This window comes from Nasonia vitripennis, chromosome 2 (assembly GCF_009193385.2).
Source record: "Nasonia vitripennis strain AsymCx chromosome 2, Nvit_psr_1.1, whole genome shotgun sequence".
In the NCBI taxonomy this organism is placed as follows: Eukaryota; Metazoa; Arthropoda; class Insecta; order Hymenoptera; family Pteromalidae; genus Nasonia; species Nasonia vitripennis.
Window position 1 is genome coordinate 8,673,414 of NC_045758.1, and position 16,387 is coordinate 8,689,800.

Below are 16,387 nucleotides of genomic sequence, written 5' to 3' on the forward strand. Positions count from 1 at the left end.
TCATAATCCAGGTACTCTCCGATGGATCCAAGGAGGAAAAATCTAACGGTTCACGCACCCGCGCTCACAATACACCCTCGCGCACGTGTATGGAAAGCTCGCCGGACTGTGAGCTATAAAACCGAGGGAAAAAAAGGTAATGTAAATGCATCGGTGAAAGGAAGAAGAAAAAGGAGGGGGAGAAGAAGCGGATGCCCTCATGGTGAATCAAACGGGTGGATGCACACGACGCTGAGGTGAGTGTAAGGGACAAAGAGGAAGAAACGTGAGCGTGAATGAGGGCGGACGCGTGCTCTTTTTCGGTCGTATGCGCCTGCTGCTGACACGCGCTGTGGCTCTCTTTGGGATTGAGAGCTTCGGGAAGTGTGACATTTTTTTTAGGAAGTTAGCTGTATATGTTTGCTTTCGCTATGGTACACCTATTAAACATAATCGAGCAATCAATTCGATTTCAAATTAATTTCGAACAGCTTTCGATTACGGTATAGATGGCAAATGAAACGATCAGGCACCACCAGCTGCCACTATCATCGCCATCATCATCCTCAGCCGGGAAAGCTCTCTAAAGTCAAATTAGTGAACAGTCACACCGACCGTATAAAACGACATCTGCTAGCCGCGTACGGCCCCGTTACACCACGCATAGGGGTCCACCGCCACACACAAAAAGCCAACAGCCAGAAAACATGACACTCACGTACCCTCCTGCAGCTAGCAGAGGCCGGCGGCGGCTCTTCCTCGTCATCTCGCGCATCAGCCCTTAGCTGTAGCTGCTCCTCCTCCTGCCTCCTGTGCAGCCTCTGATGGCCGGCGATCTCGGCGTCGAAGCTCTTCCTTCCCTGCATGAAACAGCCCGCGCAGGCGCTCGCCAGCATCGCTCGCCCTCGAGATATTCTCCCTCACTCAGAACTCGACTATTGTCAGGCTGGACCTCTGCTCTATAATTCTTCGCCTACGCTCGTTTTTTGTGTGTATAGTATATAGCCGGCGCAGCTGACCGGTCCGCTTGCGCGCGCGCGCGCGTGTGTGTATAGCGTATAGAATGCAATATAACGTGGAGAGGCGAACTTCCTGCCACGCGCGCATCTGCCACACGTGATCGTAGCGCCGTGACCGGCGGTGTATTAACTTATCGTTCTATATATACCGCCACGCGGTGTGGTACTATACGAACAACGCGCTTAATTAAGCTCCTATAGACGCGCGTACGTATGTGGCTTATAGGTATACGCTTTTTACCTAATGAAATATTCATTCGGGACCCGAGCATTAACCCTGCGACGCGGTGTATGCACCGCAGGGGAGACAGAGGAGAGCTGCACAATGCGTCTACAGGAAGGAGGGCCGTGACTGCTTTTTTTGCAGGAGCGGTGCTGAGGAATCGTCCAAGTAGGTGGATTAGTGCGCTCGAGGGACTTCTTCAGCTTCTCGTCTCCTTGGGGTTGCTGCGAAGGTGTCGGCGCTGCGTGAGGATCGTTATTGAATTAGCGCGTCTGCAGGCTGCAGCTTTGGCTGTGTTTTTTGTTGGAAATCGGTGTAAGCATTTTTTTTTGTATTATATGCTCGTCTACTCGACGGATCAACCCCATGCTGAATTAATTGCGCGACGCCAGATTGAAAGGTTTTCATTAAAAATGTAATTGCCCCCCTTTGATGACGCATTGGATTAATGGAGAATTCAAGGATTATACAACGTATCATCCTCTCCGAGTGCGCATTAGTAGTTAGTACAGGCGTAAATCTACTCGCGAAAACTTGAAAAAAAAAGAACAGCTTTCTCAAACAATTACCGCCTATCCGTTTCCAGATAAAGCAGAAGACGCGCTTCCAGAAGCGAGCATAAAGCGTCGGAAAAAGAAACACAGACAGAATAGAATGAGCATATAGGAGTGAAAGAGACAGGAGTATAATATGCGCAGGCGAGCTCGTTATACAGATATTGCGATTTCCGGTATGCCTCTTTCAATGCTAATTTTCCTCGCGGGGCCGCTCGCGCGCGCGCGTATACGTTTGATGAAAATTAAGATCGGCGCAAGCAGAGGATGAGCAGCGCTAGTGAACTTTTTCACGCTATTTTTCAATCGGGCAAAGTGTTGAATTTATGGTTTATGTTATTTGTGTGGTTATACTTTGAGATTAATTGAAAATGTGGATAGGTGCAGTTCGGCGTACAATATAAGGAAGTTGAGGTTTTCCATTAAAAGTGTGTGTGTGTGTGTGTGTGTGTGTGTGTGTGTGTGTGTGCTTCGTATGAGATGGCTTATTTTTCTGCGGCTTGTGTGTGATGAATAATTAAAGCGGGATGCTCATGACCTCAAAGCATGATGAGTAATTTAACTCGAACACGTCTGCGTACGGTATATCGTAAACAAAGAATAATTACGAAGAAATATTTCTATCTTCTAGTTATTATTTTTGTGACATAAATGTCAAGGCGATTCGCAGTTCGATCCATCTATCATGAATAATTTAATAGCTGATAATAGAAAACTACGGATAAACTAGTGAGTCTGGATTTAACGGCAGAGCCAGCTTGGAGAAATCCACTCTTCCCGCGGCTTACGGTAAACCGCGAGCGAGATAAACTTTTCTTTTAATTATGTTTTCTTAGATATATGCTGTCGTTACAGTTATAAATGACGTTTCGCCATCGCGAAAATCTATAATACGCACACGATCCATTAAGCCGACCAATATAGCCTTTCGTTTATTAATGGACTCGATGCGCATAAATCACAAAAAAATTTTAAAATCTCTCAATCCACACCGTACGAGCAAATTCAATTATGAGCCAGCTGCCGACCAAAGTTTTAGTCACGTACACGAACCGCGCCTCAAACGGCCGCAATAAACTTCACAGAAAATTGATTAAGATCCTCCATCCCTACCAGCACTACCTATCCACTCAATAAAAAACGTCAACCGCTCAAAATCCAATAATAGAGTCCACCAAAGCGTGATCCCCTATACCTCCTCAAAAAACACGCCCGCACGCTCGCCTCTCCATCCTAATAACACCTATAACTATACGCCACACACACACATGTCGAAAAAAAAAAAATAAACCGCCCGCAAGTTCACATCACTAAAAAGCACTCGATTAAACGATCAATTCATCACAAATCTACAATCCTACGATTCTCAGAGACTCCAGCAGCGGTACATCCTCCCGCGAACTGATGGGAAAGTTAAATCAAGCCTATATATCTGTGTAAGTACTCCTGCAGTAGCGCGAGCGCTCGTGTCACCTGCGGCGGTAACGAGAGACTACTACTAGCCGCGAGTACGTACAAGCGCGTGAGCCTCTCGCGAGAGCTCACGGACGTACGGAGAGGAGCCGGTGCCTCGCAGGACTTTCCACGCTGAGAGACGCGTGCCGGTTTTCGCGCAGTTACCTGTATTAGCCGCCGCTGCTGCTGCTGCTGCTGCTGCGAGTTTCCGCGTTCGGTTTTTGCGGTCGATGTGCAAGCGGAAGCTTTTCCTTCCGAGCTTTCATTTTTCATAGAGAAATCGGAGAATCTTAAGGCGTCGGTTAGAGGTATATCGCAATCGCAGCATCAGCCAAGAATAATCTGCCGCGATGAAAACGATCGCGAGAAGCTTCTATACAACGCACCTGCGCGCGTCGTAACAACGGCGTTTTACGAGGCGCGCTACGACGCCCATAAAAGAAAAATAGCCGTTCTTCATTTGACTCGCTTCCAAGGCGTAGTCCAGGTGTATACACCTATATTACAGTCGCACTCGCAATCGCGCGAGTTGAACATTCTTCGATTACACATCCTGCGCGTACGTCCCTGATGCGATGTTGCATACATATATACCTACACATCGAGCTGCGAAGGAGTTTAGTTTTAGCTTTGCAAAGTGAAAGGATAGCTCTATACGCTGCGGAGTTCATCTCGCACTGTATAGGCGTATATATATATAGCTATACGCGCGAGTCCTTGCGAGCGTGGATGTGTCGCCATGCGGAGTTTCTTTCGTTTTTCTTTTATTTGTTTAATCGTCCTGAAAGTTATACCCGCAGTTGTGCTATTAGCCTAGATAGAGAGTGTGACTCTCGAGTTTTGCAGCGTATGGTGCGAGGCTGTCATTACAAGCGAGTGTGTGTTCTTGGAATTGCGCTGACTTGCGAGTTTTCCGATATATACGCATAGTTCTGCGATTTTCATGGCAATTCTTGAGGGGACCGAGGCTGCTGGTAGCAACTTTTCACGGTTCTAAAAAAAAGCGAAATTGCGTGCGAGCACACGATGGGGGAATAAATTACCGTGCTGGATTGTTGAATTAATTTCATTAATCTGTAGCTGGAAAAACTGGATTCGACGCGACGCCGCGTATATATAGTTTAGTATCGATTATTTTATGCAAAACCATGCATAACGAAATTAATCCAACAAAACAAAGTAAGCCCTGCACACATTGCATAACTATAAAGCAATTAAGCGGCGATTCCCAGAAAACAATGCTCTGCGCCTGGAAGGTAGTGAAACTTCGTATACAGCGCACAATACGAATTCGATCTCTCAAGTTATACAGCTATAGAACTGCAGGCGCCGCTCCATTATTGGCGTTCATCGAAAGCCGCGGATCCGCTTTTCCCATGCTCCAGTGCCGCATTCCGCCGACGTTCGCCTATAAGCCCACTTCCCTAAAGAGAGTATTTACGCAGCGCGAGTCTCTCATTTCCCGGCGTTACATCGCTCGTCCTCCGGCATAGGCATATATATGCTACCAGAACCCGTGCATTACGGCGAAGGCGGAAAGGATATAGATGTGGCTGTATCTCCGCGACGTATCTCGAGAAACGCGACTGTAAACAATGCGCGCGGGAGATAGCGTACGCGAGGCTTTTTCGTGACTCGTACGCAAGTTTGTTTAGGTCGCTTGGGTGGTGTTTGGATTTTGGGGCTTAATTTAGGAGGCGGAATTTACAACGATGTTCAAAGGAACTGTATAAGTAGATAGGATGAGTTTATACTATTGCAAGATTTCGGAACAGCTGTTTTGAACTTTACGTTATGTATAGCTCAATAAAACGGCATAGAGTTATTCCAAACTAGTCTTAATAGCTCGTCGACGCCGGCGGTTCGATCGGAAAACGCGCGATTATTAACTCGTCTCAAAGTAGCATAAAACTCCCATAAAAACATCAAAACAACAACCGCATCTGCTCGCTCGATCATTAAACCCCTCGCAGACTATATCTCGTAAGGCGACGTGTATAATTTTTGTTTGCCTTCTCGCAATTTACTCGCCGTAGACTAATCCTCAACGCATCGATGGAGCTGCGAGAGTGCGAAAGGAGCGCACGGCTCTAGCGGTCGCAACATCTGTCCGGTGCAGCGTAAAATTGCCGCCCTGCGCGCGAGCCGAAGTAACTATAGCCACTTCCTCGCGCCGCCGCGGCTTTGTCCGAGATATAACGGTATATTTTCCTTAGCGTAGATAATGCCGGATTTTCCTCGATCTGCGGGCGACAGACGAGCGAAATTTCGAGGCCTGAGAGTTAACCGCTTGAGCTCATACGTACACGAAGATAGCCGCGCGCAATCGAACTTCGTGCCTTTCGCGCGGAAAAATGGATGGACTGGGCAGGCGTGGGCCGATATCTCGTTTTGCACGGCCGGCCTAGATCTCGGAGGATAGGTTTTGCTTATGTAAATTGCAGAGGAGCTGTGGATACCGCGTCTCTCCTGTTATTGCACGGCGCGAGATAACGTTTTCGAAAAGTCAGCCGACCTCGAATACGGCGCACGTGTGCTAGCTGCGCTGAATAAATATAATTATCACGTCGCGACTAACGTTTTTCTGAAAACCTCATCTCCACGAGGTACATATACATAATAACACTCGTCGCTCTATATCTATACACTGAGAAATATTCTAGAGCGAAGGTGAGCGTCCGACGCGCGAACACTGCGCAACCAGGAAGAAATATTAAGCTCTGATCACCTGGGCAAATTACCGTCATCCATCTCTCCGGCGCGCGAGCGCGAACTCTCGATGCAAATTGAAAGAGGAATGCATCGAGGAAAAAGAGCTGCGCCGCGAGTTCCAGCTGTCTCGGACTGCATGCAACAGCTTCGTAAGTGCGGGCTAATAATCTTTAGCTATTTTTTTACACCCCATCTGTCGAGCTAGCGCGAGAAAATATGAAATCCCGATTTAATTCGCTTATATATACGCACTGCGCCTTTACGAGGCCTTAAAATTGTGGTGGTTGCAAGCTATTTCGCTGCTGTTGAAGGTTTTCTTAACGTCTGCGCGCTTGCTTTTCGAGCTGTACGCCGTTACGTTGCCTTAAAAATATTTTGATTGTCGTATAAAAGAAAAAATATCAATATAAACGTCCTTCGGTCTGTTTATTCATCGCGGACGAACTCGAGAGAAAGTTCGCGCGCGAGGTGAAGCGGCGAATAGGCCGTAAGTAAAGCGAGACACGTGCGAACTCTCCGACGCGAACGGAAACGCGGTACTCGATGCATGTACGAGTGCGGTTCGCCGGGAATTTTCGCGTTTTCTCGTCGCTGTGCTGGCAGAGGACTGTATACAATGAATTTCGCAGCGGCGGCTACAGGCACGCAACCAGGCCAAAGAAAACGCATTCTTATTCACCCGCTCGCGCGCGTTTACGTTTGTTCTCATCTTTTAAACGGCTTAATAGCGGAGGAGGCTTCCTCTGCACATAGGCTGATGTAGGAGGAATGTTTTTTCAATGGAAGCTCGAGTTTTAACGGCGAGGAAAGGTTCGCTGAAGTGGCTTCCTGCGTTGGGTGGTACTTATTCGCTCTGTATACAATTTACTATCAGCGCCACTTTTGGCGGCAAAACTGAGAACTGCTGGTTTTGGTATTACTTTAAACCGGTGCAAACTTTTTCGAAAGATAAATATCAGTGCCCTTGGTGTATACAAAAATTTACAAGCATTTTAAACATCTAGGGATTTCATAAGAAATATTTTTTGCCACTTTCCCATGTAAGCTACACATTTTTGCAACCGTTTGGTTCCGAGGGCGGCCACCAATTTATGTAGAATAAGCGTAAAATACCTCGATGCACAGAGCGAATAGAGAAAAAATAATTTTCATAAAATTAGTAATTAATTACGCAACGCAAAGACAGCAGCAGCAGCGCAGCTCTTGAGTTTACGCAGAAGAGAACGTAAGACCGACAAACTATGCCGGAAGCCCGAATTAGCATATAAGAGTATACGTTTTTAAAAATCCTCACGATCGGCCGATTCGTTCCACGCTCGAGTTTTACGGGGCAGGGTGTGTATACCTATATACGTATATACACGAAAGACTTTTCCAGCAACAAATGACGTGTGCCGCTGCTGCTGGCGATGTCCATCTAATCGGAGCCTCGAGATCGCGCGCGGCTAATTTGATTTTCAAATATCAGGCACGAATTCGGGTTCACGCTCGCGCCACACACCGAGAAGACCCTTATAGTGTATAGAGGCGAGCTGGCAGGATACATGAATTAAGGATGCTGTGCTCGCACGTACGCCGCGTCGAGGATCTGTGCGTGCGGTTGAAGTTTTCTTCGATGAGTAACGCAGCGAATGGCAGTTCGAAATAAATAAATGTATGATTGGTTCTTGTATTTTGAAAAGAGCATGTGTTCGCAAACAGTCGTGTTTGTCACTGATGGCGGTAGAAAATCACAGTACACAGTCGTATATAAGAAAGACTACCTGACTGCACGGCCAGGTAACGGGCGGGTCATACCCGTGTACCTGAGACCCCTGGCGCTAATCCGTTTTATTGCGCCGGTCCTCGACAGGATACACCCAGAAAGTTCATTTATTGCAGAGCATAAATGATCAGTTTGACTTTTCACTCTGCCAAACAATTGTCTTTCAGAATGTAACCGCTATCTACGATCTTTGCCCGGCGCGCGTGTTTTGACATGCTTGTGACAGACCCGTTGCTGCCTTGCTCTGCGATGTTTTTCAGTTTTCAGAGCGACTCGAAGCGATTTCTATAACTTACGTGCAGTACACGTAATGTACGCGTGCATTGCTATTATTCGCTGTGAGCATAGACTGTGGTGCCCTCGAAATGGTTTCTTTTCCACGCTAAATCGTAGAGACAAAAATTAGCTCGAGCTGCCGCCGTGATCATAAATGCTTTCTGTCTCCATGAGGGCTATCACACGTAAAAAGGAATAGTGAGGAACAGCGCCGACTAACGTGGGTTATTACATCTATATAGCTAGGAAGAACAGCGAGGAACAAGCTCGCTGTTCCTTATAGCTGTATAGATATAGTAAGCCATGTTAATCGACGCTGTTCCTCACTATTCCTTTTTACGTGTGATAGCCCTAAGACTTTACGTATCAATATTGACATCAGCATCAGCCCACCCCTCCAACGAGACGCACACAGCGAATGGCCCGTATAGAACTCAAAATACCATAAAGGGACGCGACGGCGCCGCGCTGGCGATACATACTTTGCACTGCATAATGGAGTTGCCACGTCATCGGCGCCAAAAGCAAATACTGCCGATACAGGCAGGTATACTCGGCGATCGGGACGTACTGCGAAAATCACAGTCAGGTCAACCGAGTCAATGTATATAAGACCAGTGGAGCCCAAGAGTATGGAGCCGGTGGCCGGTGCTCCGTCCCCTCAATTTGCGGGTCCGTCTCGTCGCCAAAAATTTCCAAGAAACTGTAACCCTCCTCCTAATCCAAGCTTTATTCTGTCACATCATAAACCGCTATATTACTGTCAAAGCTCGAACGCAATTCCCCTATTCTGAGAATCAGTCGAGACGAAGAAAATTCTGTTCAGAAAGGGAAGCCTTTCCGATAACCGTATGCGGCTTCCTATAAATTTTTCAAATACACAAGTTGTACAGCGGCACACGACGATTGCCAGAAAAATATGCGAGGAAAATGATGAATAAATAAATCGTTTTCATTTTGTAAACAAATTTAACAGCTGTCAAAATATCAAGACATTGGCGGCTTGCATAGTTGCGAAGCGAAACCGAGAGTTTCTGCGGCGCCTATTGCGTTGATGGCTATATGGTTTTGTTTGTGATGCAGCGTGTCTGCAACGTGCGCAAGCTTGTTTCATTTCGACTGACATTTTTCGCTACAGACAAACACAAGCAGTTGATGCATACGCCGAATCACCGTATAGATGTTATTACACGGAAGGTAGAACAACAGATTTGTGTACGTTAAACTCGAAAAATAGAAATGACTCACAGTTGCAGAATCTTGATAAAAAAAAAAAACTTAGGCAAGTAGGTATAATTTTTGCGCAAAATAAATCCGCTAAAATTCAAACTTTCCGTGTAGCAGACATTCGTAAAAAATTAAATTCTTGTAGAATGTCTGCCGCATGTATATACCTATATACCCTGCTATCCCCGCAACGGCGGCATCTTCAGCCCTAGGAATATTTTGCTTCGAAAGGAAGAGAACAGACCTAGTCAACTCTGATGCTGATACCCCCACCTCTAAATGCGGGCGGCGGGGATGCAAGGAGTGCACTACCTGACTTGCATCAGGTGTAATGCGCCGGCGCTGTATTACTCTAGCCCCATCCCTCGCTACTATGCGCCACCTACAATTGGGGCCTCTTATAGGGCAGTCGTTGCAGTCGAACTTGACAGATCAGAGCAAATCAGTCAGTTGTTCAGAGACGCTCGAACTGACAGGATCATTTGAAGTGCGACAGTTGTTGTAGACACTTAGTAAGTTCAGCAAGATCATAGTTATTGTCAACATGGTGCAAACACGCTCGATGCAAAGAAAAAGCGGCGGAGCTCTGTGCGGGGACTTCGTTCCGCAAAGGCGGCGAACTCAGAGAATTGCGGTGAGAGAAGAGAACGCCGAGACTATTCTTCGAGATGCGATCGACGTGGTTTTCAAATATCTGGACATGCGTGATCTGCATGCTGCCTCTCAAGTCTGCAGGTAAGATCGATTGAACGAGTTTTGTTATATAGTAAGCGAAAGAATTTAAAATTTCTGATACGTGTGTGCAATAGATTGAAAGTTTGAAGTTGAATCATCAAGCGCACGACCAAACCTGTTCTTCAAACATCGTTCTCCGACTTACAGATCGAAAATTTTCTAAAGTTCTTATGCGTAAAAACTACTGTTTACTGTTTCGTTTATTTGACATGTGACTTAAGTTTAAATGTTACTTTCGGCAAAAAAAAATCATAAGCTGTTTATGTATTATAGTCATTGTAGTTTGCAAATTTTTCTTGGTGTATCTATAATTTAACAAAATTCTGTTTGCAGTTCTTGGAACGTAGCAGCAGCCCGAGAAGCGACGAAAAGGAGCCATATACAGCAACTGCTGATACCTCACAACTCAGAAGACCTTGCCAACTCCAACTCCGTCTATCACATACCCGCCGCTCTGAGCGTCAAGCCATGCGTGGCCCTGTTTTTTGTGGAATCTAGACTGATAGAGGAATTCAATTTCGGACGTTCGGACAGCTCGCTGCCCATAGGTAAGAATTTCAAATTTTTTGTACACACAAAACTACAATTGCTAAAAGCCGCATTACCTAATTCGTCGTAATTTTTCTCAATCACAGCTCGTCAAATGGGGTCAGTCCGTACATTAGCTCCACCGATGATGGACAACCATTTCGAAAACTGTTTTATGTCGCCAGTTTTCAACGTCTACAAACAGCAGCTTCCTGAAAAGCTGATAGGAATGGAAGTCTCCGAGTACACGACAGACAAACACGTCGCCATGCCGAAGGAGCTGAAGCAACAGGTCACTTTGGAGGCTGCAGGTAGCCAGAGCATCCTCGGGATATTCCTGCCGAAGAAAAAGGAATTGAACGTGCGCGTGGCGTGGTGCGAGAATTTCAACGACGACGTAAACGACGTGGCCGACAACATAGCCGATCAACTGATCTTTGATGATCTGCCTGAGAATTACGGATCCGCCATGCTGGTATTCGCACAGTCGCTGGCGGGATACTTCCTCGCTGAGAAAGTCGTACTGAACGTAACCAGAAAGTTAGTTTTGCTTGCAGAATTATTATATCAAAGCAACGATTATTTTGATGATTTCGAAATTCTAATAAAAAATTTTCTCCGCAGATATCCGAGCAGAAACGAGCACGCCTGGGGTGGCCTGTTTGGCAATGAGCTCGGGGCCACCAACTGTCAAGAGATTGACTCGTCGATCGACAACAAGAAAATCTTCGTAGGACTAAGAATCGCTAGTCCGGGACTTCAGACCTGGATGACAGTCATCGACTGCTCGGACAGAAGAGATGAGGTAGTGCAAAAACTGCAGGAGTTTAGACAGCAAGTGCAACGCAAGAAGCACACCATTGGACTGGCCTATGGACCGAAGTTCATACGACCTTTTGCCAAAAGTAATATCGATTTGTTTTACGATGGCCAAGATGTCATGAGAGCGATCAAAGGTGTCTTCACCGACATCGGATTCTCGGGATTTCTCAATCGCGATTCCAGGATTTTGATTAGCTCCAATGCGATTGACGAAGGTAAGAATTCGTTGATGAATTATTTTGAAAAAAAAACATATCATTATGAGCATTTCTCTTTAACTTATATTTTGTTTGTTCTTCTTACAGAATTGTGCCAGAGAATGAGTCGAGATAAGTTCATGACTCTGATCGTCATCGCTTACGACTGAAGCTTTCGTGGAGAATTTCACCGAGATCGAATAAATAGTTATGACATATGTACAAATGTAAATACCTGCAATAAAATTAGTATAATATAATATAACAAAACATCTTTATTCCACAATAAACCTTTTTATCCAATTAAAAATGTTACAACCGAGGTGAAAAAAAAATCGAAAACTCAAACTCGAAAAGATCGCCCCACTTATCTCTGCTAAATCCCGCCAAGTAGAAGGACCCTTCTGCTGGGCGTTTACTATACCGCACTCGCTCGACTTCAAAGGGCCGGCGTCCGTTTTCGCTCGAGCGCACGACGATTTATGACCGCCTGGCGCGCGCCACTCGCTCGATAATTTTGCTTTCCTTCCTCGATTTTCCTACCTCAAACTAGTTTCACTCCCCCTTTAACGTCTTTTTTTAGGATCTCGCTGTGAATGAGCGATATAACAAGTGCTCAACGACTGTGAATGAGCGTTTACGATTTTCGTGAGCGGAGCTTTCGCAGGAAGTCGTGAAGGAAGCCGCGCCGATCGTTTTGAAAGGGTACAAATGAGCGTCTCCCTTTAACGAGGGGATAAAAAAAAAATAAACCAATCATCGGTAACTATACAGGAACTTGACCGAGTGTATGGAGTAACGGCAGCGTTTGTACTGCGTTCCACTTGCATAATGCAATAAGAATCGTCGAGCGAATGATTACACGAGCACATCACAAAGCGAACGACGAGTTAATCGCGCTGCGATTGTACGGTGTTTTTGTAATTGATTGAAATCGGTTTCGGCTCACACGCGCCTACACGACGCGGCACACAATGCGCCGCTGCTCTATAATACGCTCAAAGTAGCTCTACTCGCGGGCCAATTACTGAGAATATTATAGCGTCGCCGCAATCACGCGATTTGTTGCGCGCCGCGAGTTAGGTTTGTATATATTTACAGCCGATACCATAGCTGCGGATGGATTTCACGTATAATGAGAGTTCGAGGGGATCTCACCTGTTGAGGATCGGAGAGCTGCGGAACGGAAGGGCGGATAGGTGGCGCGTAATGAATGGGAAAATTGGAAGTGAGAGAGACAGTTTTTCTCGGTGACTATTGCGTTTGGTTCGGCGGACTCGCCTGGATAATTATACGTGTGGTTTATTCTAAGGCGATACTTATCGCGTATAATGATGTTATACGCGTCTTTATTTTGATAAAATCAGGTGGCTGTAATTTCCTCTGCCTTTTTCTCGGAAAACTGCAAAAACCGTATCTATCTGTTTCGCGCTTTTACTCTATTTGCTTTACAAAAAAACTTCTGCTGCAATAGTAAAATATCACTGCGCGAATCGTTCACGACCTGCTCCATCGCCCATAAATCATCCGCCTAATTAACGCGCGCAATCAATCCCGCGCGATCGCGCTCGAGAAAAAAGCCCTTCCAGGCAGACACCTTCCTGCGATTGTTCACCACAGCACACATTGCACATACCATTCAGCGCGAATTTCGCCATCTCGCACTCCTGCGCAGCCGTTGCTAAGATAAAAACTCAACGAGCGATAATGTATCCGCGAGCCGTCCTCGGCACTTTCGCCGATACAACACAGCTCCGCACTCGCGTCAATATTGCGACATTTACGTATAGATAGAGTGTGTATATTAGGTAGGCTCACCGGCAACATAGTCCAGGCACTTTCATGACAGACTCTCTCAGCTGCGGGCACCGAAGGCGTGTGGGTAGCGCCGCTTGATTCCTGTGTATATATATATGTTACCGTTTACTGCCTCGCGCGACACACACTCGAGCAGAGGAATATGAATTCGACTCGTTGTTCGCACACTGCTAGAAGGCCGTCGATGCAGTCGTCGCGCGCGAATGAAGGATCGGCCGGGGGTCATCGATCTTGCGTGAGGCGATCGTCTGTGCAGAGGAGACCGTTTGTCGAGTCGATGCTGGAACTCTGAAACAGAATGAAGCGAAGGGTTGTTTTTCGAAGGGTTTCAAAGGACTACGCGAGAAAGCCGTCGACTCACCTCACACCCTACACCAGAAGAAGGAAACTCTAAACTCAAAACCCAAAACTCATCACCGCGAAATAAAATCCGCGACTCTGGCAATCTCTCGCGCACGCACTCCGCCGAGCCGCTCCTGCAAGTCGCGAAGGACTAACTATAACACGCAGAGAGACGAGGACGTGGTCGCGGCACCGCGCGCTCCTTCCTCTCCTGTCTCCGGCGGTAGACTAGCGCCGCTCGTGCATAACGACGCAGGAAAAGGAGCGCTCGAGAGCTCCCATGCCTTGTGTGCGCGGTGTAGCTGTGTGTAAAACACGCATACGTGCGTACACGCAGCGAATGAGCTAGACAGGTGGCGGACAGGTGAAGCCGCCCTTCGGAACCACCGCCGCGGCGCCGCCGCGCGCGCCAGCCATCGCAGCGGAAGTCGTGTGAGCGCGTGTGTGCGCGCGGAGGAACTGAAGCGAGATGTGCGTTTGTGTGCACGAGCCATCGGGGGAAACGCGCAGGAAGCCTCGCGACTTCGAAGTCGCTGCTGTTGTCAGGATGTGCGTTCGTTTGGCTCGAGATTTTTTCAGACGTTCAAACTATGCTGCATGAGTATAGAAACGGAAAAGTCGGAAAAGCGAGGAAGAGTAGCGATCCCTGATGCACTGGGACGGAAATTAATAAGAAAAAGCCGTGGAAATTCACGAGAAAGAAAGAGAGAGAGAGAGAGAGAGAGAGAGAGAGAGAGAGAGAGAGAGAGAGAAGAAACGTCGCGCTGGCGCGGCGCAGGGACGAGCAAGAATGTGGATCGAGAAAAATGCCGAGCGAGGTGCAGTGCACAGGCGCGAGAGAGTATAGGAAGGGGGAAAGATCGCGATAGCCGCGAGACTTATAGAGCGCTGATCGCGCGTACCCGATAGCCCCCGCGAGATCTAAAAATAGTTATACGCGCCACCACCTTATCCCACCTGCGTGTGTGGATGAATTATAATTTGAAGGCAAGTTCTTATTGGTGAATTAACAAGCCCTCTGGTATATGGAAGCAGAGGATCGAGCAATTGCCGGGCAATATTCCACAAAAGACTGCAGATAAGACAGAGGCAGTAATAGCATGATTAGGATGAGAGATTTGGAAAAACGCGCATGTGCCACCTAGCTTCGCTGGCCAGAAGCTTGTTGCGAATTTAACCGATGGGAGAAGAGCCAGTCCATAACTGCTGTAGCGGTCTACACCTATATATAATTTTAGGTTGAAGTGTGAACAATTTTTAATAAAAATTTTCAGTGACTAGAGCATGAAATTGTTGCTTTAAAAGGCCCTACACCGCTTTTCTGTTGTTCATTTCGGAACGTTTCGGACGTGCCACTCGTCGCGCCTACGCGCACACGGAGCAGGCCATTATTATGCCACACTTGCAGCGCGACCGCCGAGCTAAGAAACTGTTGCTGGAAGGTATAGGTAGGTGTATACTATACGAGGACGGACAAATAATTCCCCTCGCTTGCATGTATACCTGTGCACGGAATTGCGGTGCTATTGGCTGACGTTGTTTTTCTGCTGTCAGAGCATTGTATACAGGGAATATGTGTAATGAAATACATTTCGTTACGCTGTTGTTGATAGCAATTAATTAATTTTGTTATATTCATCTTCAAAGAAGCTTTTTTAAACTTAGTAAAAAATTCTGTCTGATTAAAAATGTGCTAGAGTATTGTTTTAACGATATTCGTATACTTTCTTTTTTTTAAGTTTAAACATTTTTTTGGAGAGTACTCAAGATAGCTGGTATGAAAATTTATAATCCATTTATCTTCCATGTACACATAAATTAAGGTTTAGACAAACAATCAAGATCTTTATTTCTGTGGGCTTGCATTCAGGTCCAGACAACTGTTATGCACGTCGATATTTTCATGAAAATTGTTGGTAAAAACAATGTAGTAGAAGTCTTTTTCAGTAGGCACGTACGTATAATAATGTTGATACGAATAATACCTATAACGTGTTTGGTACGAAACGAGCGGGTCGCTACCAATTTTCCACGTTTTAACTGGGGATCTATCAGAGCTTACCGGCTGTAGATAGTAGTCGCATAAAGGTTCATCCTGTGAATTCTGAAAAGCAGTAAACACCGCGAGACCTTTTTTAGCCAAGTTGATCACCTGACGACTTTCAATCCTTTCATGCTTTGACCCTGTGTTGTGGTTACGTAAATAGAATGATCCTTCAGCTTGACTTCCTTCACTGTTTCGAATCGCGAATTAACGGGATGTGGGAGCTGAAAACACTGTTTTTCTGTTCCATATAACTTTTTGAATAAAGCTTGCAATGAAAAACCAAGACGAGAGCGCCATAGTGTTGAGTTTAGTGAATCATTCTACCGAAAAAAAAAAATATCAATCGGACTTTTGGTTTTTGTAAAAGTTGTGAAATACGAGCGGGTGTTTACGCGTGTTTATGCGATTACAGCGCCAACCTCAAACACCAATTTTACTTTTTATTTATTAACTTACCAAGTTAATACTTTTTTTAATTTGAAATTTCATCAATATAATGAGCAGAGCGCCATAGATTTGAGATAAGTGAATCATTCTACCAAAAGAAAATGTCAATACGGCTTTTAGATTTTGTTGGCATTTGAAATACTAAATACCCCGTGGCGGGTTTGCGAAGCTATAGCTCCCACCTTCCCTTAAGTCGCTTGAATACGGTAACGTCTCCGTTACTATGGTCAAAGTAGGTGTG

At 46.1% G+C, this 16,387-nt stretch overlaps 2 protein-coding genes across 3 annotated transcripts in view; one reads left to right on the forward strand and one right to left on the reverse strand.

The window, feature by feature from the left end:
- The window catches only part of LOC100118814 (TNF receptor-associated factor 4), a 40,326-nt gene extending 26,451 nt beyond the window's left edge, over positions 1-13,875 (reverse strand). Inside the window, exons 1-2 of one of the 2 annotated variants that reach the window (XM_031923139.2) lie at positions 13,672-13,875; positions 13,311-13,598 (exon numbers count right to left, since the gene is read on the reverse strand). In XM_031923139.2, the coding sequence (XP_031778999.1) occupies positions 13,311-13,319 (9 nt within the window). In that variant the 5' untranslated portion in view covers positions 13,320-13,598; positions 13,672-13,875. Of the gene's footprint in view, positions 1-701; positions 953-3,136; positions 3,265-13,310; positions 13,599-13,671 lie in introns of those variants that run through there. The other variant, XM_031923137.2, reaches the window with a different exon arrangement.
- LOC116416130 lies at positions 9,576-11,739 on the forward strand. Its single transcript, XM_031923141.2, has 5 exons — positions 9,576-9,945; positions 10,279-10,493; positions 10,581-11,013; positions 11,098-11,510; positions 11,601-11,739. Exons 1-5 carry the CDS (start codon positions 9,755-9,757, stop codon positions 11,660-11,662), a joined length of 1,314 nt encoding a protein of 437 aa, XP_031779001.1. The 5' UTR covers positions 9,576-9,754; the 3' UTR covers positions 11,663-11,739.
- Positions 13,876-16,387: the final 2,512 nt, after the last annotated feature.